At 41.7% G+C, this 26340-nt stretch overlaps 2 protein-coding genes across 14 annotated transcripts in view; one reads left to right on the plus strand and one right to left on the minus strand.

Moving 5' to 3' along the window:
* Positions 1 to 479: 479 nt before the first annotated feature.
* Positions 480 to 21139, plus strand: SPG21 (SPG21 abhydrolase domain containing, maspardin). Of its 4 annotated transcripts, none has more exons than XM_058737395.1 (10): positions 480 to 743; positions 3019 to 3118; positions 4262 to 4348; positions 7060 to 7221; positions 11497 to 11577; positions 12851 to 12996; positions 15451 to 15574; positions 16603 to 16710; positions 18952 to 19092; positions 20430 to 21139. In XM_058737395.1, the coding sequence occupies exons 3-10, from the start codon at positions 4286 to 4288 to the stop codon at positions 20544 to 20546; spliced, it is 942 nt and encodes a 313-aa protein (XP_058593378.1). In that variant the 5' UTR covers positions 480 to 743; positions 3019 to 3118; positions 4262 to 4285; the 3' UTR covers positions 20547 to 21139. The 4 variants fall into 4 exon arrangements, with proteins under 4 accessions (XP_058593378.1, XP_058593379.1, XP_058593377.1 ...); XM_058737396.1 differs by lacking the exon at positions 3019 to 3118 and adding an exon at positions 1351 to 1507 and having other exon boundaries at positions 480 to 736; XM_058737394.1 differs by lacking the exon at positions 3019 to 3118 and having other exon boundaries at positions 480 to 736.
* A 2313-nt stretch (positions 21140 to 23452) lies between these two features.
* Positions 23453 to 26340, minus strand: part of ANKDD1A (ankyrin repeat and death domain containing 1A) — a 39490-nt gene continuing 36602 nt past the window's right edge. For all 10 annotated transcript variants that reach the window (XM_058737386.1, XM_058737388.1, XM_058737387.1 and 7 more), the window contains one exon: positions 23453 to 25698. In XM_058737386.1, coding sequence (XP_058593369.1) covers positions 25637 to 25698 — 62 coding nt within the window. In that variant the 3' untranslated portion in view covers positions 23453 to 25636. The remainder of the gene's footprint in view (positions 25699 to 26340) is intronic.

A 26340-nucleotide genomic window follows, 5' to 3' on the forward strand; every position in this document is an offset into this window, starting at 1 on the left:
GGGGTGTTACAGTAGAGGATATGGAGGGCGACTATGCTCGTGCCAAGAGGAAAAAATCTTGCCAAGCAAAGAGAGTATACAAAGCGCTGCTCACTAAAGCCTGTGACCCAAAGGGGGTCCCCTCAAAGCTTTACGTAGCGGAGAGAAAATGGTCCGCACCTGCTTCCTCCAGGAGGGCGCGAACTGAAGGCAGAGGGAGGTCCCAAGGGGCCAGGCGTCCCCTTCTGCCACTCGCACAATCTCTCCCTCGGTGCCCACATCAAATGGGTGACCTAGAGCTGACCCAAAGGGAACTCGAACCTCCTCCCCGCGCCCTCCACCACCTCCAGGGCGGACGCCGACTCCCAACCGGCAGGATGTACCGAGCCGGCCGGGAGTGTCTCACCTTGGTCTCCATCCCTCGCTGTCGTCATGGTGACCGCCGGAGCCACGCAGCCCCGCCCCTTCCTCATGACGTGGCCCCGCCTCCTCCGAACCCGGAAGCGCGAGGCTCGCGCCCACTGCGCGAACCGTTCGGGAGGGGGGAGCGCGGCAGCTGAGGCTCGCCGGGCCGCGCGCCCCGCCCCTCGGAGGCCCGCCCTCCAGCTCGCCCCCACAGCCCGCTGTGCCTGCGGGTACTGAGCGCTCCGGCAGCCGGCGGTGACCTGGACCCAGCCGCCTCCCCGGCCCGCGCCCCTACTGGAGGGAAGAGCCGCCTTGGGGAGGAGGGAAAGGGACGTGGGGGAGGCCACGGCAGGTGAGGGGTGGGCGAGGCCCTGGAAGCGGGGTGTGGGTGTGTGATGTGTATAGGTTTGCAGGTGGGTGTGTATGTACTGTGTGCGGCTGCCTCTGTTGTTGTGACTTTGTTAGTGTGGCCCCTAGTGGGCCGGTCCATGTGATCATGCACGTGACCGCATGTCCCTCTGTGTATGTGTATCTGTCTATCTGTCTGAGGTCAAGTTTGACTTCCTGAGGTGGTCGTTGTACTGTGACCCTGCCTTGTTGTGGCTTTCACAGGCGGGACTGGGAAAGGGTGGGGTCTGTGTTTGGATCATCTGGGGATGGGGGTGCCGGTCTCTTGACCAGGGCATACTATTGTAATCTGGTCCCGGGGATACACTGCTGCAGCCCAGGAATATGTTTTTCAACTTTTAAGAACTCTGAGCAGAAGCTAGTTATTTTGAAGATTGCACCTCAGCCTGAAAGTGACAAATGTCTTTGTCATTGCTCAGTACCTGGTGTGAGACTTGTGAATGGGGGATGAGGAAAGTAACAGGACTAGAGTGCGTTGCTTTCCTTCTTCTGGCTTTCCTAGGGAGTTATAAATTCTGCATTTATGCTGCTGCTTTGTCTTCTTGTACAATGTTCCAGCTCCTGTTAGCAGCATGATTCAAGAGACCGAGGAGTAACTTAATAGCTGTGTGCAAATTTCCAAGAGCTTTTATACCAAGACAGTACAAGATGAGGTGTCACAGAAGAAATGTCAAGTTGGCAGCTTTTCCTCCCATGAGGTTTAGACAATAATGGAGTAAGTTCCTGAAGAAAAGAGGGATAAATGTTCCCCTAAAGAAATCTGGAGGAAGAAAGGATAGCTGTGTACTGGTGTGGTGAGCTGTTGAGATTTGCATTAAAAAAGCCAACTGCATTGCCTAGAGACTCTCAGGTCCTAATATTTAGTTACTGCTGGCATTAATAATCACAGACTGTCCATATGTGGATCAACTACAGATTGAGATAAAGGATCCAAAAACCTCTGACTAGTTAATCTGGTTATGTGACTTAAACATTTTTAAAGATGATTTCATTGACTGTAAACTGGCAGGTTCTGTTGAATCCCTGAGGGGTAAGTGCATGTAATTCCTGATGCACACTCACAATTGGCAATTTTATTGTCTAGCACCACAGGGCCAGAGAGGACTGACTGTCCAAAGTACTCCCTGAGGAGGGATTTCTTTAGGCAAGATTAAGGCTGATCTCTGTAGCCCTTTTCCCACCAGCATGAACAGGTGCTTTTGTTTTTGTGAAGAATTGAATTGTGAGAGATCAGATCAGTGTTGAGCTCCTGGTCGACATTCTTTCTTACTTAATACTGACCAGCTTGGTCACAATCTCAGTTAACCTTTTTTTGCCATATACAGAATGTTCCTCTCGTGACTTGGAAAAGTATACCCCTTTAGTGAATGAAAGAGAGCTCGGAGAACAGACTTCCTTTTCATACCACTCACAGCTGCTTTCTCTTTGCAGCAGTGAGGTTTTTTTTTGTTGTTTTTTTTTTTAACTTAGATGTCAGTTGGTCAGATGCAACATTTGGTATCTATCTTACCTTTCATGTATTGCCAAACTAACACAAGTGTTAAAATCACTTGCCTCTACAAAAATTTAGTCACAGTTGGGTGGAATCTCTCCATCCAGTGAGATTAGTTATAAAATGTTATACTGAGGTGGTTGTGAATAATGCTGAGGACTGTGGTAAGGCACATCTTTCTACTTGTTGCTCTGGGAAGAAGTGGATGTCAGTGAATGTGTGTGCCTGTGTATGATCTGTATGTCTATGATAGTTTGGTTTGTACCTTGCAGCTGATTCCAAAACTGAATTAATTTATCCCAAGTTTGGCAAATCTAGAAGCTACCTTTCTGGCTTTAAGTAGCTTAGATGTTTTATAAACCTACTGAGTAGATTCCAGGGGCTTAGACTTTTTTTTTTTAACATGTTAATATTCGTTAAGAGAAAATGGATATGCAAAGAACGATTTTCTTTATTTCAGGATGAATTATAACTACATCTGTGCACACTGATTTCAGCATAAGACTGGCTAATGATATTCTTGGTACTTTTGAGAACAGCTTATGATTTTAACAAACTTTTCTAAAATTACCATCCTAGCCTTGAGGGAACAGACCATTATTGCAATGTCAAGGTTGTAAATCAAGTTTAATAATGGATGCCTACGTCTCCCATCTCCTTGGGGTTTAGTAACCTCCCCAAGATTAGAGGTAACTGTTATGATTGCTAAGTTCCCTGAACTCCCGAATTGGCAGATGTGGAGGGCCAAAAAGGAGTCCCCAGCTCCTGGCCAGTCCAGAGAACTGCACCTGCTGACCAACCACTCAAAATAACAATTCAGAGTCAGCCCAGGAGGTAAGTGTTATGGTCTTGAACACATCCTAGCCTTGTTAGGAAATCCAGACTTGCTCTGGGGGTAGAGGACAGGATACACAGCAAGTATTTGAATCCTTCCAAACCAGGGGGTGGAAGTTCCTCGTTTGGCAATAAGAATCTGCAACAGGGAGCTATAATTTCAAGTTCCTGTTATGACAATATAGATGCCTGAGCAAGGAGGGGCAGCCTTTCCCTTGAAGATGCCCAGCCATTCCAAAGCTGTTAGATCCCTGGGTCAGAAACTCTAGGATTGCCTGATCGAGTCTCCTTAGGACATAGTCATCCATTTAGTCAACAGATAATGTCTGTTCTGTGCCAAGCACTGTTCTAGGCTTTGAAAATACAGTGGTGAAACAGTCATAGATGGGAAAGCAAGCTCAAAAAAGGTCAGTGACTCTTCCAAGGTCACGCAGCTATAAAAGCTAGAAATCACTAATCTCACCACAAGAGACTGCGTATTTCTTCTAAAGACCCATGTTTTGTTGCTGGTTATAGTGCCTTCAAGCCTGTCCTGGTATTTGATCATAGATCTTTCAGAGGAGGGTATATCACATTTAATCACATCAAGAACTGCATTAAGAACTACATGTGAGGTTCTGAAACTATGTTCTGCTAGAGTTAGATTTATGGCATTTTGTGACTTGATCAGGACAACACAGGCTTCTATTACCCCCTTTCTCTAGTGTGGACTGTTCCCTGAAACTCTATCAGACATCTTTGTTAAAATGGATTCTTAAGATACTGTCAACACATAGGTGATGGTACTGCAGTTTGGAATCATTTACCTAGGACAGGCATTCTGGTGTCAGAACACACCGTCCTACCTCTGGTCCTAGCTCTGCAATAGACAGGAGATCGCTGGTAAGTCATTTAAGTTTTCTAGACCAGGTTCTTCATCCGGAGGAAGAAAGTAATTATCTCTCAGGGCCCCCTTCTGCTCTATGACTATAGGACTTCACCAAATTGTTTTCTGTAGTTTAAGTATATACTGACAAGGTAAAATAGCCCATTTCTTTGGTTTTACCTTTTAAAGTATTGTTTTTATAGCTAGACCAGACTCTACATTTGGTTCTGATGTAAACATGAATTCTTGACATGAAACATCACATGCTTTTATTTCAGGGTTAACCTCCATTTCAGCTAATCATGGGAGAGATTAAAGTCTCTCCTGATTATAACTGGTTTAGAAGTACAGTTCCCCTTAAAAAGGTATGTATGGTTTTACTACACCTCTTATTTGCAAAATCTTGTATTGTTTTTGTTTGTGACTTAGATGTTATGCCTTAACAGTGTTTGAGAGGAAAGGTTATTGCCAAATATCAGGAGTCTGGGTCGTAGGGCATAAAGTTCACCCCTTCTTTGTCAAGTGCAGTGAACTCTTGAGACGCATTCAAGAGTAAAAGTGGGTATAACTGTACTCATTATTTTATAATTGCTTTTGTGTATTCAAGCAAACAGGAATATGTGTACTCTGTAGATAGTGGAAAGCTTGCAGCAACAGCAACTATACAGTACGTGCAGTCAGATTTGATTATAAAGCCTTTTCCTGTTCCTCAGATTTAAGATTTTCAATGGGCCACATTATAGATCCTCTGTAATGGTAGCCATTTTCAGGAAATCTTATTTGCCTGAGATGTCATTCACAGTGAAGTTTGACTGTCGACTCTGAGTCCCTAATTAATCCCAAATGTTTGGGGATCATACTGGACAAAAGCTAGTTAAGTCACAGAGCAAAGTCTTTGCTGATCCCTTTGCAAAAGTATGAGATGAAAATCATCTATGTCTCTGTTATAATTATTTTGTCAGGGTAGACATCTGTGGAAGTGCCATGCAGGTTTGAATTAACAACAAAACTATTCTCCATATAGAAATTTGAGATTCAGTTCTCCAAGTGTAAACAGAGTATCTGCTAGACAACTGGCACTGTTGTAGGAGGTCAGCAGATACCTTATTTAATTCTTAACAGTTTAACAAAGCTGGTAGTGATGTGCCCCTCTTGCAGATAAGAAAACCAAGGTCCAGAGAGGTTAACATGTTAAAGGTCACTCAGCCTGGTAGAGTCTGCCCATTAAAATCAAATTAATCTGACTTCAGAGTCAGAAGTACTTGACTGCTTACCAAAGGGAGCTTCCCTTCCTTCTTGTTCCCTGGGAAACTCCTTCCCGTGCTAAATGATAATTGGGTCTTGCAGTCCCTCTGCCTTGTCCCATCCCCTCAAATAATTCATGTGCGCTCATCTTGATAGCTCACTTTCTCAGCAAGCTGATCACCAGACCCCAAACAACCCACACTTCTCTAAATATTCTTAGAAGTAGTTATAGGAGGTAGTTTGGTTGATGTGATTTTCTCCAGTTGTGAGATCAGTTTGGTCCACAAGTCATGATAAGTTTGCTTGAAATTTCATGGTGCTAGATTTTAAATTATCAGATAGATATTGCATCTTCTAAGGGATTTCTGACAAAATTGCCATTCAGAGAACTCTGAGAAAATTGAAGTGACAAACAACTTTTAAGTATTTATGGCTTATATTCAGAACATACTATGTCAATTATATCTCAGTAAAGCGGGGGAGAGAACATGCTATTTTTGTTACTTTTCTCCCAAATAGATTATTGAAATAACTTCCTGGAAAATTTCAGAGATCTAAATATTCTTACCTCATATTAGTTTTATTATTACAAGATTGGGATTTACTGTGTGCACTGTCAAAAGCCATTAAGAGATTTTTACCACAATCATAGCCTTCCAAAATAAAATAAGAGCAAAATTGTGTGTGGCAAGATGCCAAGGGCAGAAACATGAGTATGAGATATTACTGTCATCATCTGTGACCTGGGGATGTCTAAAAGGGAATTGTTAGGTTCCTCTGGACTGTGCCTTGCCCCATTTGTCTGCTCCCAGTGATGCCAGTGATCCCAGTCAGTGTGTTACCATCCACAGTGACACCAGGGGCCCATAGCACTGCCAGCTAGGAGCTCTCAGAAAATAGAACCTGGAGGCCTTGAATTTTTTAATGTAAAAGTAGGATAAATAATTGATTTGCATTGGCAAAAGTTCAGAAAGTTCAGGTACTTTTCCAAATATCACGAAAAAGTCAGCCACAGAAAACAAAAAGTAAACTATCATGCAGTGAATAATACTAATATCTAACACTCACTGAAACTCTCACTGCCAAACTCCACTCTGAGCCCTTGACTTGTCTCAGCTCACTTAATGCTCATCTTTTTCCCCTTTGGGTTAAGAACTACTAATTCAGGAAGGTTTCTAATGCCCTTCCTCCTCCCAACTCTCTTTTCTCAAGAAAACCAGTTTTTCCCTGTGCCCATTCCCTACACCTGACTGGTTTGAAACATTCTTCCAGAACAGGGACACCTACACCTGCTGTGTCCTTCCTCTTTAGCAAAAGTCTCCCCCTCAAAGACGTGGTGTAGATCAGGCTCCAGAACCATCTCCTGAGTGGTACCATTTCTCCCTAGTTTGTCCCTAAAGCCTGGAGTCTTTCCTCCCCTCCGGACAGCACTGGAGAATGACTCTGCAAATTGCCTCCTACACCCACACAAAGCCAGAAGCATGGGGAAGAAATAAGATGCCAATTACAGGGTTTACTGTTTAATGGTAAACAAAACAGGCTTTTATAATCATGGATGGGAAGGAAAATGAAAAAACTGATTTTAAAAAAAGCTTTATAGTCTTTGGAAGGATATAAGGCAATTCTGTACAGTATGTTAGCACATAGAAGAAGGAAAAAGAGACCAAAGCAGTTTATTTATTATACACGCTAGTCTGGTGTGATCCCCAGGGTACCTTGTAACAACCAAGGCGGTGGCATTAAAACTGTCACAGAAATTATAGTGTAAAGTAACAATATCAAACCAAATCCATAAGGTTTTCCATTTTTTTTCTTATAACTTTCCCTCCAGATTATCGTGGATGATGATGATAGTAAAATATGGTCGCTGTATGATGCAGGCCCCAGAAATATCAGGTGTCCTCTGATATTTCTTCCCCCTGTCAGCGGAACTGCAGATGTATTTTTCCGGCAGATTTTGGCTTTGACTGGATGGGGTTACCGGGTTATAGCTGTAAGTATTATTGATTCAGTATTACAGTTCAAGTCCACATTTTTGGGGTTTGGTTGTTTTTTTTTGTTTTGTTTTGTTTTTTGTATGTGGGTACTTCTGTTCCTGATTAACTATCATAATGGGCTTTTTTTTTTTTTTTTAGTTGAGGTAAGATTGTTTTCCTTCTTTAAAATGTGAAATGAAGGCTTTGGAAGGAAGGCGGTGTAGTACATGGACATACAGAGATGCAGAGGGTACAAACTTCTGTGGAAACCTCAACGCCCAGCTTTTATGTACATTCTCTTAACTCTGAATGGTAGGAAGCATTGTCCTTGTTTAGAGATGAGGAAATGGAGGTCCAGCTATTTTGGTGATCGTGGCAGGCCATGACCACTAGGTGGTGGAAGGAGAACCAGTCTGAGTCTTCTGACTCCATTTCCACACCTGGTTCATTACACCACTGCCTGCAAGGGAGCTGAATGTGCAATATTATACAGCGGAGGGGTCTGCTGACATTCAGCTGACTGAAAGCTTGCTTTAATGTAAGTCTTTGACTGTTGGGATGGGTCTTATTATAGCCCATACTCTCAGCATTTACTTAAGAAGTTTTTTGTTTCTAATTGTTATTTTATCACTGAGTTTGGTCTAAATCTAGTTTCCCATTGGTCATTCTTGAATCTCTTCTGGAAGAACAGTGTAGGTGAGGAAGGCACCGTTGTTCATGACGCGACTGTGTAACAATGGAGGCTGGCCAGGGGCTCCTGGGTGGCTCGGTCGGTTGAGTGTACAACTCTTGATTTCTGCTCAGGTTTGTGAGATCAAACCTGATCTCACAATCTGCCTCTCTGTCTCTCTCTCTCTCTCTCTCTCTCTCGATACTAAATAAATAAACTTTAAAAACAAAAAATAATGGAGGCTGGTCTCCCTACTTCTCAGGAAGGAGAGATTCTTGGGCTTTGGAGTTGGCACTTGTTTCCGGGAGCTGGAACAGTAACATGTAAAACGGGTCTCCCTGTGGGAATATTGCTGTTACTGTACATTTTATTTACTATCTGAAGGAGAGAAAATGTGGACCAGATCTCTTTTCTCGGAAGGTAACTTAAAGTTTTACTGGGTTTACCACCAACTGGGGCCACACGGAACAAATCCAGTTCTTCCTCCTGAGAGCCCTTCTCGAGAAAACGAGTTATTGTCAACTTGCTGCCTTCCCCCCAGGTCTTTTCTTTCAGGAGAAATTCTCCACATTCTTTGATCATTCTTCATGTGGCATGTTTTGAGTCTCTGCAACATAATCCTCCCTTGTTCTGGGTTTTCATAATTCCTCTTGGTTGACGGCATTTCAGGAAAGCGGGGTGGCAAGCACACTCATCCCAGCCCTCCACAGCCTAAGACACGACAGTACCTTTCCTGGTAGCCTCTGTTGATCAGCCAGGGAGGGGAAACTGAGCGGCCACAGACGTCTCTCCCACTTCAGAGCACTGTCTGAAGTTGACTGTGTGTTTTTTGCTCCAAGCTGGCAAGTCCAAATTGCTTTGCCTTTTGGCTGGATATTTCTTCTTGCCCTCAAGCTTCTTGATGTGGGATTTCCTTATTTCATTAGCTAGATAATGAATCAAGAAAGGGCCAGGGGCATCTGGCTGGCTCAGCTGGTGTAGCGTGTAACCCTTGATCTCGGGGTTGTGGGTTTGAGCCCCATATTGGGTGCAGAGATTACTTAAAAATAAAACTTAAAAAAGAAAAGGCCAGTGATGTCTTCAAAGTTACTTTGTCCTTATGTGCCTAACCCCACGAGGTTTGTTTTATTTATGTAGTTATTAAAATGTATGTATTCATTTTTGAGAGAGTGAGAAAGGGGCAGAGAGAGAGGGAGGGAGAGAGAGAGAATCCCAAGCAGTCTCCACACTGTCAGCAAGGAGCCCAATGAGGGGCTTGAACCCATGAACCGTGAGATCATGACCTGAGCCAAAACAGACACCTAACCAACTGAGCCACCCAGGTGCCCCTACCTCACAAGATTTTAAAACTTATTACATACTTATCTAGCAGTTGAAAGGTACCAGTCCTTTTGTCATTTACATTTTTATTGAGATAATTATAGGTTCACCTGTAGTTTTCAGAAATGATACAGAGATATCCCTTTTATACTTTGCCCAGTTTCTCTCAATAGTAACATTTTACAAAACTGTAGTAGGATATTGTAACCAGGGTATGATATTAATACAATCTACCAATCTTAGATTTCCAGTTTTACTTGTACTCTGTGTGTGTGTGTGTGTGTGTGTGTGTGTGTGTGTTAAGTTGTGTACAGTTTTACCCCTATCTTGGGCATAGATATTTTTAAATTAAAGGCTTCATAAAAAAATATTTTTACAATATAGTTTTTTTTTCCTTTTTGTTTTGTTTTTAATGTTTGTTTATTTTTGAGAGAGAGAGAGAGAGCACAATTGGGGGTTGGGTAGAGAGAGGGAGACAGAGAATCCGAAGCAGGCTCCAGGCTCCAAACTGTCAGCATAAAGCCTGACACGGGGTTCGATCCCACAAACCGAGATAGCATGACCTGAGCCAAAGTCAGACACTTAACTAATTGAGCCACCCAGATGCCCTATAATAGCTTTCTTTTCTTTTTTTTTTTTTTTTTTTAATTTTTTTTTCAACGTTTTTTATTTATTTTTGTGACAGAGAGACACATAGCATGAACGGGGGAGGGGCAGAGAGAGAGGGAGACACAGAATCGGAAACAGGCTCCAGGCTCCGAGCCATCAGCCCAGAGCCTGACGCGGGGCTCGAACTCACGGACTGCGAGATCGTGACCTGGCTGAAGTCGGACGCTTAACCGACTGCGCCACCCAGGCGCCCCATAGCTTTCTTTTCTATCATCCGACTCCAGTTCTCAGATTATCTGCTAGGGAGCAGCTGTTCTTCATCCTGTCAGAATAGTGGAATCTCATCCACAAATGAAATTTTTAATAGTAAAAGTAACATAATTACAGCAAATCTAAAGTTATCCTATTATATACATGATAGTATCAATTCCAGCAACTTGTTAATGACAAAAGGAATCTAAGTTCTTAAAACAACTAGCCTGTCAGACAGGTTTTGCTTATTATTAAAGAGAGTAGAATTCTTTGGTGACAAGCTGGAGTCCTCTAGAAAGGAGGTAGTGACTTGTATTTCTTTTCCTCTTCCTCAGCTTTTATAGGCTACTTAAGGTCAAGCACCATACTTTTTTGGCCACAAATAAGGGTACAAGAAATCAGATATAATGCCTGAGTCAATTAAGAAAAGAGGAACAATTTTAGTGAATACGCGCTTCAAGCAATGCTGCCAAAAAGAGAGGGAATTCTTAGGATTTTATTTCAAGTTCTCCTGAGCCATACTTTTAGAATTAAATTGGATTAAAGGGAAAACAGTATTTTTTTACTTGAAAGGGTTCTGCTCCTATTCACCCTTGAACCTCAGAGTTTCTTAGCTATTTGGAAAGTAAACAGACATGAATTGAAATTATTATTCACATAATATCTCTTGTGTGCTATTCTTTTTTTTAATTGGTCTGTTAGGGGCCACCTGGGAGGCTCAGTCGGTTGAACAGCAGACTTCAGTTTAGGTCTTGATCTTGCGGTTCGTGGGTTCAAGCCTCACATTGGGCTTGCTGCTTTCAGTGCGGAGCCTGCTTCAGATCCTCTGTCCCCCACTCTCTCTGCCCTTGCCCTACTTACCCTCTCTCTCTCAAAAAATAAATAAAACATTGAAAAAAATAATAAAATAAATTGGTCTAGGGGCATCTGGGTGGCTTAGTTGGTTAAGCGTTTGACTTCAGCTCAGGTCATGATCTCATGGTTCATGGGTGTGAGCCCTGCATTGGGCTCTGTGCTGTCAGCTCAGAGCCTGGAGCCTGCTTCAGATTGTGTGTCTCCCTCTCTCTCTGCCCATCCCCTGCTCATGGTGTGTGTGTGTGTGTGTGTGTGTGTGTGTGTCTCAAAAATAAAAGGAGCAGAGCTTGAGCAAATGAGAAATGCTACTATGGGAGTCCTAAATTTTGCATATATATATATATTTTTTTTTTTTTTTAATATTTATTTATTTTTGAGAGACAGAGTGCAAGTGTGGGAGGGGCAGAGAGGGAGACACAGAGTCTGAAGCAGGCTCCAGGCTCTGAGCTGTCAGCACAATGCCCGACATGGGGCTCAAATTCACCAGCTGTGAGATCTTGACCTGAGCCAAAGTCAGACGCTTGAATTGACTGAGCCACTCAGGCTCCCCTATATTTATTATTAATTAATAATGTTATTATTTCAGTTGCAGTATCCAGTTTATTGGGACCATCTTGAATTCTGTGATGGATTTAGAAAACTTTTAGATCATTTACAACTGGATAAAGTGAGTACCCTAAAACTAAATATTTACATGTGATTTTAATGCAGCATTTACATTGTAAAGCCTGGTATTGTCTTTGTTTTTAAATGATACTTCTTTTGAGATATAATTCACATACCATACAATTTACCCTTTTCAAGTGTGTGAGTATGGTTTTTAATATATTCATAGATAGGTGCGATATATATTTATATGTAAACATAAATATATTTTATATATAAATAAATATAATATATTCACAAATAGGGTCAATTTTAGGTCATTTTTTTCACCCCAAAAAGAAACCGCATATTCATTATTAGTGACTCCTCACCTTTCTTCTCCTACCCCTGGCAACTTAATCTCCTTTCTGCCTGTGTAGATGTACCCATTCTAGGTATTTTATATAAATGGAATCATGCAGTATTCATCTTTTTTTTTAAATTTTCTTAGTGTTCATCTTTTCTAACTGACTTCTTTCATTTAGCATAATGTTTGCAAGGCCCATCTATGTTGTAGCATGTATCAGTACTCCACCTTTTTATTGTCAAATAATATCCCACTATATAGGTGTACCCCATTTTATTTATCCATTTGTCAGTTCATGCACGTTTGGATTGTTGCCATTGTTTGGCTATTAGAAGTAACACTGCTGTAGGGTGCCTGGGTGGCTCAGTGGGTTAAGCATCTGACTTCGACTCAGGTCATGATCTCACAGCTTGCGAGTTTGAGCCCTGCATCAGGATCTGTGCTGACAGCTCAGAGCCTGGAGCCTGCTTCAGATTCTGTGTCTCCCTGTCTCTTTGCCCCTCCGCTGCACTCTCTCTCTCTCTCTCTCTCTCTCTCTCTCTCTCTCTCTCAAAAATAAAAAATAAAACATTTTTAAAAATTAAAAAAAAAAAAAGAAATAACACTGCTGTGAACATTCGTGGACACACGAACATGGACATGTGTTTTCAGTTCTTTTGAGTTTGTACCTAGGAGTAGAATTACCAAATCATAGTTTTCTTAAATATAAATTACTGAGTGGTTTCATTTTCTAGTGTAATCTGTAGATAATATTTTCTTACTGGTATTTACATGCACAGATTGTTTTCTTGACAGGATGTATAAATTGTACTTAAGTGCAGTGTTTCCTAAATGTTGAACTGCTATCGATATTTTCATCTAAGGACTATGATGACATTATGTATTCTGTGATTGGTGGGAAGTAAAACTACTTTTTTTTTTTTTTTTGGTATTTATGTTCAGGATTGATTGTTGTTGTAGTATTCTTCTTGTGTTTGTTTGCAATTAGGTTCACCTGTTTGGGGCTTCTTTGGGAGGCTTTTTGGCCCAGAAATTTGCTGAATACACACACACATCTCCCAGAGTCCATTCCCTCATCCTCTGCAATTCTTTCAGTGACACCTCCATCTTCAACCAAACTTGGACTGCAAACAGGTAAGAACATGACCATTTGGCCAAAATTCTTAGGATTTTCATTCAGTGGAATTTTGAAAATGTTGGCTTGGCGGGGGGCGGGGGGTTGTTGCACTAAGCAGTGGGGGTGTGGGGGTGGAAAGGGCTTGTATCTACCTCTGTCTTCTGAAACTGCCCTGGCTTTTAAAACTAGAAACAATCACCTTTGCTAAAGAAAAGAATGGAATGAACTCTGAATTTAGCTATTTCTATTACTCTGAATTATGGGTTAGCTTTGTTTAATATACATTCATGTGATCCTAACAGGTCCTCTTCAGTTGCATATGTAACTAATATGGTGTTCTGCTTGTTCCGCCTACTATGTTGTTAAACAGTTCTGTATATTGACTGACACAGTGTTTTTAGGCATTTTGGCTTCCCCCAATTTTTCATCATGTTCTGCAAATCATTGTACACGTTGCTTTTTTCCTTCCCTTTCTGGGTTATTTCCTTGAAATGTGTTTCCAAAAACAGAGAGAATACATTTCGTCTGCCAGCACGTCTTGCACATCATGACACTTTAGCGTTAGTCTGCTTTCGGAAAGATGGAAATGGTGGCCTGCTTCGTGGTGCCACCCATGGGGCGCTTGTTTCCTCTGAGTCATCCTTTCATTGAAGATTCCACTTTAGGAGCGCCTGGGTGCCTCAGTCAGTTGAGTGTCCGACTCTTGATTTTGACTCAGGTCATAATCTCACAGTTTGTGGGATTGAGCCCCGTGTCAGGCTCTGCTGTGACAGTGTGGAGCCTGCTTGGGATTCTCTTTCTCTTCCTATCCCCCTCCCCCTCCCCCCACTGGAAAAAGAAAAGTTATTGAAGATAACATTTTGTTTATTTATTTTTAATTTTTTTCAATGTTTATTCATTTTTTTAAGAGACAGAGACCTAGCATGAGCGGGGGAGGGACAGAGAGAGAGAGAGAGAGAGAGAGAGGGAGGGAGACAGATACAGAATCCAAAGTAGGCTCCAGGCTCTGAGCTATCGGTAGAGAGCCTGACATGGAGCTCGAACCCACAGACCTCAAGATCATGACCTGAGCTAAAGTCGAATGCTTAACTGACTGAGCCACCCAGGCACCCTGAAGATAACATTTTAAGTAATTTGATAAGTATCTAATAGTACCTTAAAGCTAATGTAATGTGATTTTTTTTCATTGCTAGCAAGGTTAGACTCTACCCTAAAAGACAAAGACATCATACCTGTATGATCAGGTTGATTTTTCACAGAATTCTCTAGGTAAACATTGTGTTTGTTATTTTCACATTTCTTTAAAATTGTAGGTAGAGCATGCAACTCTTGATCTCTGGATCATGAGTTTGAGCACCACGTTGGGCGTATAGCTTACTCAAAAACAAGTTGTACTCTGTTCTCTTTAAAAATGTTTTCTGGTGTTATCTCAGTAGTTTACTCAGCATTTGTGCAACAATTTCTTACATACATTAGCTACAAATAGTTCATGTCCGGACAATGCACTAAAGCTCATTGATTATTTTTGATGATTTTTAATGTTGTTTTAACTGTCACAAGCCAAGACTGCCCCTACTTTGTTTGTGCCCCTGCATATGAGCTACATTTTATCAAATATCTGAGTGCTTACTTTGTGCCACACATTGAGGCTACAGGGGCAAGCAAAGCCAACAGGGTCTACCCCTCACAGAGGGTACCTAGGCAACATCACCTTGAGAAAATAAGGAAACCCATGGGCGGGATGGAGAAAGGTAACCGAAAGAGGGCCCACTGGCCTTGTGAGGGAAGCTCAACCTCCAACAAGCCAGTCCATTGAGAACACGCATCAGAAGGTGATCTGCACTTTTTATCATTTTCACCATAGGTTTAGAGAAAGTAGTGTTTACCGTATATAATGGCTCTCAATTCTTGTAATTAATGGAATAAATATCAACTAAAAATCACTTACAGAAATCCATAGATTGAATTGCCTTGAATTAGCCTAATTGAATCTACTAGGAGAAAACTTTGGCAGTATAACAGCTCCTTCATTTTGCTATTTTGAAATATCAATCAATCAAGGTGATATAAACCTGAAGGTTGGGATCTTAATTTTTCAGTTTTCTAAAGGAAATAGTTTAGCCATTGGAAATAAGGCCAAATAGTAAAAAAAGAAAAAAAATAGTAATAATAATAATAATAATAAAAAATAAAAAATTCTCAGTATTATCAAAATGTCTACCTTGGCAAAGAAACTTGAAATACCACTTATAATTATTCTAAATTCTCAAATAAAACTTTAATCATAGTAAACCATAACTCTTTGGGAGCTCGGGAAAATGTATATAAAAACAAGATGCTTTAAAGCTAGCTCTTTGGAAGAAGAGATAGGTCTTTTTATCTCTAGATCCCAAGAACATAGCTAATACAAAGCTTCAATATTGAATGAATATTTGCTACTTTTGTGTAACCTTGCAAATTTAAATTATCAGGTCCTTGTTTTACAGCTTTTGGCTGATGCCATCATTTATGCTCAAAAAAATAGTTCTTGGAAACTTTTCATCTGGCCCAGTGGACCCTTTGATGGCTGATGCTATTGATTTCATGGTGGACAGGGTAAGGATCATGGCGTTGGGGTGGGGACACCTTATACTAGAAATTTTTGTGTCTCCTTGCTTCCTGATGATATATCTGTCTCATTGAGTATGTATTAGAGATGTTTGCTAAACAGCCTTCCATATTAACTTTAACACAGCCACACAGATTATTACTGTTGGTAAGTAATTCAACAGAATCACTTGGGGGAAGCTTTTTTTTTTTTTTTTTTTTTTTTTAACCTTTATTTTTGAGACAGAGGAGACAGAGCATGAATGGGGGAGGGTCAGAGAGAGGGAGACACAGAATCTGAAACAGGCTCCAGGCTCTGAGCTGTCAGCACAGAGCCCGACGGGGGGCTCGAACTCACAGACTGCAAGATCACGACCTGAGCTGAGGTCGGACGCTTAACCGACTGAGCCACCCAGGCACCCCGGGGGAAGCTTTTAAAAATATAGTTTCCAGGGGCACCTGACTGGCTCAGTCAGTATAGCATGGGACTCTTGATCTGGGGATCATGAGTTCGAGCCCCATGTTGGGCATGGAGCCTACATTTAAAAAAAAACAAAAACAAAAACAGATTCCAAGGCCTCTCCAGCCCATTGAACTGGAATCCCTGGGTGTGGGATCTGGGAACCTGTATTTTTACTCTGTTCCCCCTCTTTCACCTTGAGGTGAATCTGAAGTAGCAGGTCTACAGACTTGGATTTAGGGACTACGGGGCTAGATGGTTTTTCTGAGGTCTCTTCCAGCTCCAAAATCTCTTAAAAATGTTTGTCACTTGTGAGTTATAGGAAGTGGCTTGCTGCCCACAGGTACCTGGTTGAAGAAGCAATTCATGTTGAGGGCTATGGATGCCAGCTTCCCACAGTAGAAAAATGCCACCACCTGGGAGGCCCATGGTCTCACAGATACATTATATTTCCTCCTTGGTGATCTTTCTGGACCCACCACACGTGATACCACCTTTATAAGCACAAATATTACACTTAATGGAAATGTGGGAAACAAAATTAATTCAAAACCTTTGCCTGTGTTTCTTCCTACAGCTGGAAAGTTTGGGTCAGAGTGAACTGGCTTCAAGACTGACCCTGAATTGTCAAAATTCTTATGTGGAACCTCATAAAATTCGGGACATCCCTGTAACCATTATGGATGTAAGCTTCCTTTTAAGTCAAATAGATGCTTTACCCTTTTAACTATATATATCAAAATCCTCATAATTATTTTATAATTTTTCAGTGTACCTCTTCCAATGCTGCCTTGGATTTTTTTTACACCCTCCCCCCACCCACTTTTTCAGTTCTAAAACAATCAACGTATTGCTTACCCTATTTTTTTCCTGATAGGAATAACACCATTGAAGTAGGAATAAACATAAACAAACATGGTAGTCCTTACCCATTCTGATATATTTTTGCTACAGTCATCAACAGATATTGCACTTTAGCTATTACACATCTATGTAGCAAAGAAAAGTTGCCTCATGGGGGCAGAAAATCAAGAATTCCATAAAATCTAATTAGCACAAAAGCTTGCTACTTATATGCTCGAGTTGTGGTAAAATATATGTTACAAAATTTACCATTTTAACCATTTTTAAGTGTACATTAAGTAAACTTAAGTGGCATTAAGTACATTTACAGTGTTGTGCAACCGTCACCATCATCCATTTCCAGAACTTTTCATCATCCCAAACTGAAGCTCTGTACCCATTAAACACTAGCTCGCCATTCCCCCCTCCTTCCAGACCCTGGTACCCAACATTATACTTTCTGTCTCTTTGTATTTGACTATTCTATGTACCTCACGTAAGGTACATAGACTATAAGGAATCACATAATATTTGTACTTCTGTGTCTGGCTGAATTCACTTAGCAGAATGTTTTCAAAGTCTATTCATGTCGTGGCGTGTATTAAACGCTGAATAATACTCTCTTGTATGCAAGTACCACATTTAGTTTATCCAGCATCTGTTGATGGACATTTGGGTTATTCCACCTCTGGGCTATTGTGAATAATGCTGCTGTGAGCATTGGTGTACAAATATCTGTTTGAGTACCTACTTTCACATCTTGTGGGTATATACGGAGAAGTGGAATTGCTGAGCCATATGCAATTCTGTTTAGCTTTTTTTAAAAAATTTTTTTTTTCAACGTTTTTTATTTATTTTTGGGACAGAGAGAGACAGAGCATGAACGGGGGAGGGGCAGAGAGAGAGGGAGACACAGAATCGGAAACAGGCTCCAGGCTCCGAGCCATCAGCCCAGAGCCTGACGCGGGGCTCGAACTCACAGACTGCGAGATCGTGACCTGGCTGAAGTCGGACGCTTAACCGACTGCGCCACCCAGGCGCCCCTCTGTTTAGCTTTTTGAGAAACCGTGATACCTTGTTATTTTCTGTTTTTTGATAATGGTGATTCTAATGGGTGTGAAGTGGTATTTCATTGTGGTTTGGCTTTTTTTTTTTTTTAAATCATGTAACTATTTTGCCTCAAAAACGGGTTTATTCCTAGATTCAAATAATGTTTTTTACGAATTGATTTTTGTCCAGAAATTTACAAGCATGTAAATAATAACTTCTCATTCTTCACTGTAATCTCTACATTCCGACATTGACCATGACACAGAACAAGCTTTTCAGTACTGTTGGTAAAATATTTTGTCCTCACAGTGCGTTTGCTCTGTTTGCCCATCTTTCAAAGCTGAGCTCATGTACCCAAAGCTTGGGTCACTGGAAACTGTGTTTAAGCTTTGGCAAGTTGGAGGTGCTGTGTGTGTGTGTGTGTGTGTGTGTGTGTGTGTGCGCGCGCGTGCGCGATTAAAAAAACTACTTTTTGAAAAAAAAATTACTTTCTGAAAACTTGCTTGAATGTGTGTGTAAACATAAGTTTATGTGGGCAGTAAATGGTGTCTAGAATCATACACTCCAAACTGTTAACAGTAGTTCCCCCAGGAAAGGATCTGGACTTTTTCTTATACTCTTAAAAATTTTTTTTGTTTTTGTTTTTTTTTTCACTAAGCATATAGTATTTATGTAACTGTTTTTAAGTAGTAATAAAATTTACACGTTCTCTTGAGATTTTAGTGATCTTTTTGAAATTAACTGGCATTTTCAATAATGATTGTTCACTATTAATATTCTTTTAATTCAGTTAACTCTGTTTGAGGGGAAAAAATTCATGGTAGACTTTTCTCCCAAAGAATGCAACAACAAATTCTGTAGCTTATGTTAGAAATCACCAGGGATCAGTAGGAGGAGGTGGCCCAGGCTGGCCAAGGTTCAGCAGCATCTCTTCACAAGAAAGAAATGCTTTGGGAAGCATTGTCCATGATGTGGAAAGAACATATTAAAATACCAGTAGGTTTCAGCCTTTGTTTTTGTTTTTTTTTTAAAGGTATTTGACCAGAGTGCACTTTCAACCGAAGCTAAAGAAGAAATGTACAAACTGTATCCTAATGCCCGGAGGGCTCACCTTAAAACAGGAGGCAATTTCCCATACCTGTGCAGAAGTGCAGAGGTGAATCTTTATGTACAGGTAAGTCCCAGCTTGGAAGCCAGGGCACTTTGAACCCACAGTGTATAGTTTGAAACACAAAGCTTGTTTTTTTTTAATGGTGCAATAGGAGAACTACAGAATTCTCTGTAAGAATGAGGCACTTGCTTGATAAAAGTGGTTTACATTAATAATTTAAAGCAGAATTCAAGCAGGTGTGTTAGAGACAGTCAGGTGACTCTCTGCCTACCATCTCTTTTCTAAGAACAGCAGGCCTATATCCACATACCTAGAAGTAGCCATTTGGTATGATGTGACCTTGCCTCCTGGATACAATGAATTCAATCAGAACAGGATACCAGATTCATGAAGCAACTTCCTGATCCATTTTTAGTGCATTAAAATAATACACGCAAAAACTGACAAAAACTGACACTTTGTCCTCTACCTTAAATGGATATTAAAATAGCAGTGAGGGGGTGTGTGGGTGGCTCAGTCGGCTAAACGTCCAACTTGGGCTCAGGTCATGATCTCACGGTTCATGGGTTCAAACCCTGCGTAGGGCTCTGTGCCAACAGCTCAGAGCCTGGAGCCTGCTTCAGATTCTGTGTCTCCCTCTCTCTCTCTGCCCCTCCCCCACTTGTGTTCCCTCTCTCTTTCTCAAAAATAAATAAACATTAAAAAAAAATTTTTTTTTTAAAGTTTAAATAGCAATGAGAAATTACTGCTTTGGCAGTTTGGCAAGAAGTATCAAGAATTTCAAAAAACAGTCATTTCCTTTGGTCCTGTCATCCACTTGTGGCAGTGGATCCTAAGTAGAGGACCCTAAATTCAGAAAAACTTGATGCCTGGAGCCCTTCGTGATGATCTTACTCTGAACAGCAGAGGATGGGAAAGACCTGAGTCACAGCAGCAGGACAGGAGGGTAAACAACAACTTATGGAGCAGTGTGCCACCATTTAAGATGTTGATGAAATTTATAGGAACTTGGGAGAGACTTGTTACATATTAAATAAGGAACAAAGATCCCAAATTGTGGGTGTTATTTTTTAATGCTTATTTATTTTGAGAGAGGGGATCGGGAGGAGCAGAGAGAGAGGAACAGAGAATCCCAAATGGGCTCTGCTCTGTCAGCACAGAACCTGACGCAGAGCTTGAACTCAAAAACTGCAAGATCATGACACAGGCCCAAAATCAAGAATCAGATGCCTAACTGACTGAGCCACCCAGGCGTCCCTCAAATTGTGGTTTTTAAAAATACTTGTTTGACTTCTCTGTGTTTTCCAATTTGTCTCTTATTAGTACATATTACTGTGTAATTTTAGAAGTATAAAATATGCCATAGTGACATTTAAAAGAACAATTCTGTGTTTCTACAGATACATTTGCTGCAATTCCATGGAACCAAATACGCGGCCATTGATCCGTCGATGGTCAGTGCTGAGGAACTTGAGGTGCAGAAAGGCAGCCTCAGCGTCAGTCAGGAGGAGCAATAGTTGTGGTGTTCGTTGTTAATGATGCGTGATCCAGAGAGTTCTTGTACAATCATGGCGTCAGTGCCCGCCCGGCGGCCTCTCCATTCGGCTGTCAGGTTCACCGGTTATCACTGTGTTTGGAAGTAGGACTGATTGTCGTCTTTGTGACAGGCGGCAGCTCTTCTAAGCCAGTGTAACTGTTCCCTCTTCGGTTTTTTTAGCTTTTGAATTTGAGGAAGTACTTTTGAAGACTCCCATTTTAAGAATTGTGAAAATTTTGCTACCAAAAGTCATCACCACTGTGTTCTTAAGCGAATATTAATTTCTGAAGTTTGGGATTTTGTGAGGGTTTGTTTCCTTTCTTTTCTTTCCTCCTTTCTTTTTATGTTATTTGCTGTAAATGCTGCACATCCAGATTGTGTATCAGAAGGACATCAGTTATTTTTATGAATTCTTGGTTATTGCCGTTATCAAGTGCCAAGCTGTCACCCTACTGTGTGCTCCCTGCAACATCAACTACTTCTACTTTCCAGTTATACAGAATCATTTTCAGTTTTATCTGTTGTCTTTCTAGCCATTACAGTCATTTGGAATAAAAACTCACTTTCAGCGAATGGCTTTGGTGATTATTGTAGCTGCCCAACTGGGCTACATAGACATAGGACTTTCTGACAAGAAACCGTGGTGGTGTTGGCCAATTTGGTATGACATTACATAAATTACTTAATCTCTCTAAGTTGCAGTTTGCTCATTGTAAAGTAACAGTAGGTCTCATTTATTGAGCTGTTACTATGTGCCAGTTACTTTTCATACCTTCTTTCTTCCCCCTCAATGGGAATGTGTCTTAAATCTCTTTTAATTTTTTTTTTTTTTTACATTTTTTTAAGTAGGTTCCACGCCCAACTTGGAGCTTGAACTCGTGACCCTGAGGTTGAGAGTTGCATGCTACACCTACTGAACCAGCCAACTGCCCCAAATCTCTTTCAAACTATATATTCCTTTTTTTTTTTTTTCTTGCCATTAATTTGTTGAAGAAATAGGCTCATTTGCTCTATGGAATTCCCCACGATCTAGATTTGGCTGATTGCAGTCTCATGGTGTCCTTTAACTTGTTTCTGTGTCCCTGGTATTTCCCATAAGCTGGTACATACATCTAGAGGGTCAGTCAGGCTCAAATTCAGTCTTTTTGGCAGGAATGCTTCATAGGGCTGCGTGCTTCCCATTATGTCACTCAGGAGGCACATAACATCTGGTGGTTTCTAAGTGGTTAACATGATGGTTTAGCTGCCCCTGCTTATCACGGCACAGATGTGTTGTTTCATTGGAGGATGCAAAACAGTGACGATAACTCTAATTTTTATCATCCCATTTATTAACTAGAGTTCTCTGATTTAAAAACAAAAATCTTCCCCTCATCAATTATTTGGTTTCTATGAGGTACAAGTGAGACAGAAAAATCATCATGAATGCTTCTTTCCCTTTAAGTTTTAAGTATATTGAGTTAGCCACCCTATTTCTGACTTAATCCCCACCACAACCCTGATTAAACTGATTTTTACAGGTGAGGTCATGGAGACTGGGAGGAGCCAAGAGACTTGCTCATCATCACACAGGAAAGGGCAGAGCTGGGATGTTAACTTGGATCTGACCATCACAAAACCAAGGATCTTTCCACGTAGGCCAGTGTCTGCTCTGACTGTCTTGTGACTCGAGAACAGTTGTGAGTTATGGGAAGCACTTGGGAAGCCATGAAGGTAGGAGCTTAATGTTTTTAACTATTAGCATCTGAGACTACTTCCCAACCCACAGGAACTCCTGTGGGCAGAGCCAGGCCACATATGGCCAGTAGCCCCTACCTCTCCTGATACAGCAATGAACTGTGAGACTGCCCTCTGCTTTCTTTTCACATTCTCCCCGTGGGAGCCATTTTCCCCTAACAGCTTTAACTACTCCCTGGTTCTATGCCCTGAGGATTGCCATTTCCAGCCCCAACGGATTCTGAGCTGGCCTTGAATGCATGTACATCAGGCCAGACTTCTACAGGCACACCAGACTCCACCTGGCAAAAGCCACACCCATGACCCCAGTGCCCAAATCTAACCCTTCTCTCCTTAACCCACCGCCCTAACTCCCAGCATCACTGTTCCCCAGATGCCCCAGCTAGAAACAGCCATCTTGGATCCCACCCCATCCCCAAGTCTCAAGGTGAAGCAGATACCAAGATGAAACTTTGGGAGCAAGATGGTTATTTAGGGTCAAAGAGAAGAGGTTGTGAAGGGAAGTGGATTGGGCAGGGGAGAAGCTGAGCTGTGACACAGGCGTCCCCAAGCACCGGCTGACCACATAGAGGGCTCTTGAGCTAAGAGTGCCCATTGGAATAGTCTCCCGAGGGGCTGAAATAGCCAGGCCCTCCTGCCTCTCCAGCTCCTCTCTCCTCTTTCCATGCTTCCTGTGTTCCAACTACACCATCCCCCAAATAGATACATCACACCTTGCCATCACGCAGACTGGTTTTTTTACTTGGAATGTGCTTCCCCCCACTTCTGCCTTCTCTGTGAGCTTCTCAGACCTTCCTCTCCTTTCCCTTCCCTTTCTCCTTCCTCTTTCCCTTTCTCTTCCCCTTTCCCTTCCCCAAGGAAGAACAAATCCCACAGTTTTCTGTATACACCCAACACATGATAGTACATTATTGTTGTCCCAGCCCCCCCTCACCCCATCACAAGGTCTCAGAGGGCAGGAACCATGGCTACTCAGCTCTGCAGCCCAGCTCCCAGCAGACTGCCCGGCATGGAACACACTCAGTAAATATTGACTGGTGGTAGTGAGTTGAGTGGTGTGGTTACAGAGAACCAATCCACAACAGCTTGTCTGACTTGAAATTTTGCCATACTTCTCCCAAACAAAAAAACCATATTGAATGTGAAAGATGTATTTCAACATTTCAATTTTATTTTCTTTAAGAACTTGCTTTTTTGTCTCAAAACACAAAATCCATTTCACAAAATTCATCCAGATAAATAGTCTAAATCCCATGTGGTACAAAATACATTTCCTAAATGGAATATATAGAAGAGAAGGTTTTTCCCCCTCAACACAGCACTTGAAGAGAAGGGCATAGAGGCCACATGCTGCACTGGGGGTCCAAATCATGCTGTGACTGTGCAGCCTCAGTCCTATAGGTGATTGTGTGTAAAATAGGTTGGTTTCAAAGCCTCTTTTTCTTTCTTTTCATAAGCCTCAGGTATTTTTTAAAAATTGTTAATAGGCTTTATTTTTAAAAACAGTTAAAAATAAAACCTGAGCAGGGATGCCTGGGTGGCTCAGTCACTTAAGTGTCCAACTTCAGCTCAGGTCATGATCTCATGGTTTGTGGGTTTGAGCCTCGCATTGGGCCCTGTGCTGACAGCTCAAACCTTAAAGCCTGCTTTGGATTCTGTGTCTTCTCTCTCTGCCCCTCCCCCACTCATGCTGTCTCTCAAAAATGTTAAAAGTAAGAATAAAAAATAAAAATCTGAGCAGATAGCACAGAGTTCCCATACACCCCTCTGCCCAGCAATTTCTGCCATATTAACTTGCATTGGTCTTGGTATCTAATGTTTGCAGGTTTATCTGTAGGATAAATTCCTCCACGTGGGATTGCTGGGTCAAAGGGCAAATGCATTTGTAATTTTGGTAGATATAATGCCGCCTGCCTTTCAGAGGATTGTTCCACTGTGACCTCCCACTTGCCATGTGTGACGGTTGAAGCCCCTTTCAGCTCTTAACAGTTTTTATTCTGTCTCTCCCTCCTGAGACTCAGACCCAGTGGATAACTCTGTGGGGAGTTTTTCTAAGACAGGGGTCCCTGGGGCACCTGGGTGGCTCAGTTGATTAAGCATCCAGCTCTTGATCTGGGCTCAGGTCTTGAACTTAGGAGTTCAAGCCCCGTATCAGGCTCTGCGCTGAGGGTGTGGAGACTGCTTGGGATTCTGTCTCTTCCTCTCTCTCTGCCCCTCCCACCCTGTGCACACACACTCTCTCTGTCTCTTAAAATAAATAAACCTAAAAAAAAAAAAAAAAAAAGAATGACAACTAAATGCAAGGTGTGATTCTGGACTGGATCCTGGTCCAGAAAAAGGACATGAATGGTTCAACTAACAAAATTGGAATAAGGTCTGAAGATGAGTTAATAGTATGGTATCAGTGTTAATTTCCTGGTTTTGAAAATTATACTGTGATTACATAAGATGGTAATATTTGGGGAAGCTGTATTGTGAAGCATATTCAGAAATTCTTCATACTGTTTCTGCAATGTTTTTGTAAGTCTGAAACGATTTCAAAATAAAATTTTAAAGTTAAAAATAATTCTAGGGGTGCCTGGGTGGCTTAGTCGGTTAAGCATCCAACTCTTGATTTCAGCTCAGATCATGATCTTAGTCGTAGGACTGAGCCCCACGTGGGGCTGTGCACCGAGCATGGAACCTGCTTGGGATTCTCTCTCTCCCTCTCTCCCATGCATGCACTTTCTCTCTCTCTCTCTTTCTCTCTCTCAAAAAAAAATAATAAAAATAAATTTTTAAAATTAAATTTCTAAACAAAATGGGAAAAAAAGAATGTGTGTACCTCTTAGAACTGTCAAAGCATATAAATTAGCTTGTGAACAGAAACACTGTTTTTGTAAGCACAGCATTCATTAAAAGCCAGTGAATGAGTTAAAGGAGGTCCGTTTTGTAAGTGACAGTTGGAGTCCTTTTGCCAGGTTGGGGAGACAGGAATGCTGGGTTTGGCACCTGACCTCAACAGCCGATTAGCTGCTTATCCATTCTGAGCCTCAGTGTCCTCTCTGAAAAGATGGCCCTTGCATCTCAGGGGACTGCTGTGATGCTCCAAGAGCCGCAAAGGACTGCACCTGTGGGAAGGGATTACCTGCAAAACCTGAATTGGCCCCTGGACTAACCCCTGTGAAAGAGATTACAAACAGTGCCTGCTGGTCCTGCAGGGCTGGGTGTTTCAGTACAAGCAGCTGGAGGTCTGTTAACAGTGATTTTTTAAAAGCCCTTAAATGGTGGTCCTCTTCTGTTCAGGGGCCCCCATTCTGAGTCTCCATGCCCCTGAAGGTCTGGCCTCTCCAGTTACATGGCTGTACACCTCCTGGGGGTACCCGGGTCAGCATTTGCTTTCTTCCTGATGCTTTCTGCAAGACAGAAGAATCCTATTGCTTCATGTTGCCTAAGCTCTGCCTCACAGAGCTGGTTTTAAAAATGTTTTAATTGCCTGCCAGAGTTTGTGTTAAAAAAAAGAGCAATAATATTTAAGAACGTTTTGAAAAAGAAAAAGTCATCCCTTATTCCTCCACTCTGAAGTGACTGTTTCCCACTTTGCCTGCAGCAGCTGTGAGATACTACAAAGGGGGGCTTTCCTTTTTCCTCTCAATAACATGCTACACATGTTTTTACTGTTGGTGCGTGACTAACCTAGCCTTCCTTATTGGTAACCGCCTAACACCCTGTCCTGTGGTAGCCCCGTAATGCACCATGCCAGGGATGTGTATTACAGTATTTAAGGTTCTTTCATCATGAGCTGATTTTGTTTTTAATGAGGGATTAGTACTGAACTTTTTATCTCGCTTGCCTGATGATTCCACAGGGTGCCCTGAATCTCAAACCAGGCTTTTGGAATTGACAGGCTCAAAAGGTCGTGATGACCTCAGATATTTTATTTATTTGACCAGCTCTGACTGGTTCAACTCATATTAAGCTACTTCTGGCCTATATATATTACTGCTTGTGAAAAAAGAAGTCTATAGGCTGTTCCAGCCTTATTTTAAACTAGAAAC

This window comes from Neofelis nebulosa, chromosome 7 (genome assembly GCF_028018385.1).
Source record: "Neofelis nebulosa isolate mNeoNeb1 chromosome 7, mNeoNeb1.pri, whole genome shotgun sequence".
Lineage (NCBI taxonomy): Eukaryota > Metazoa > Chordata > Mammalia > Carnivora > Felidae > Neofelis > Neofelis nebulosa.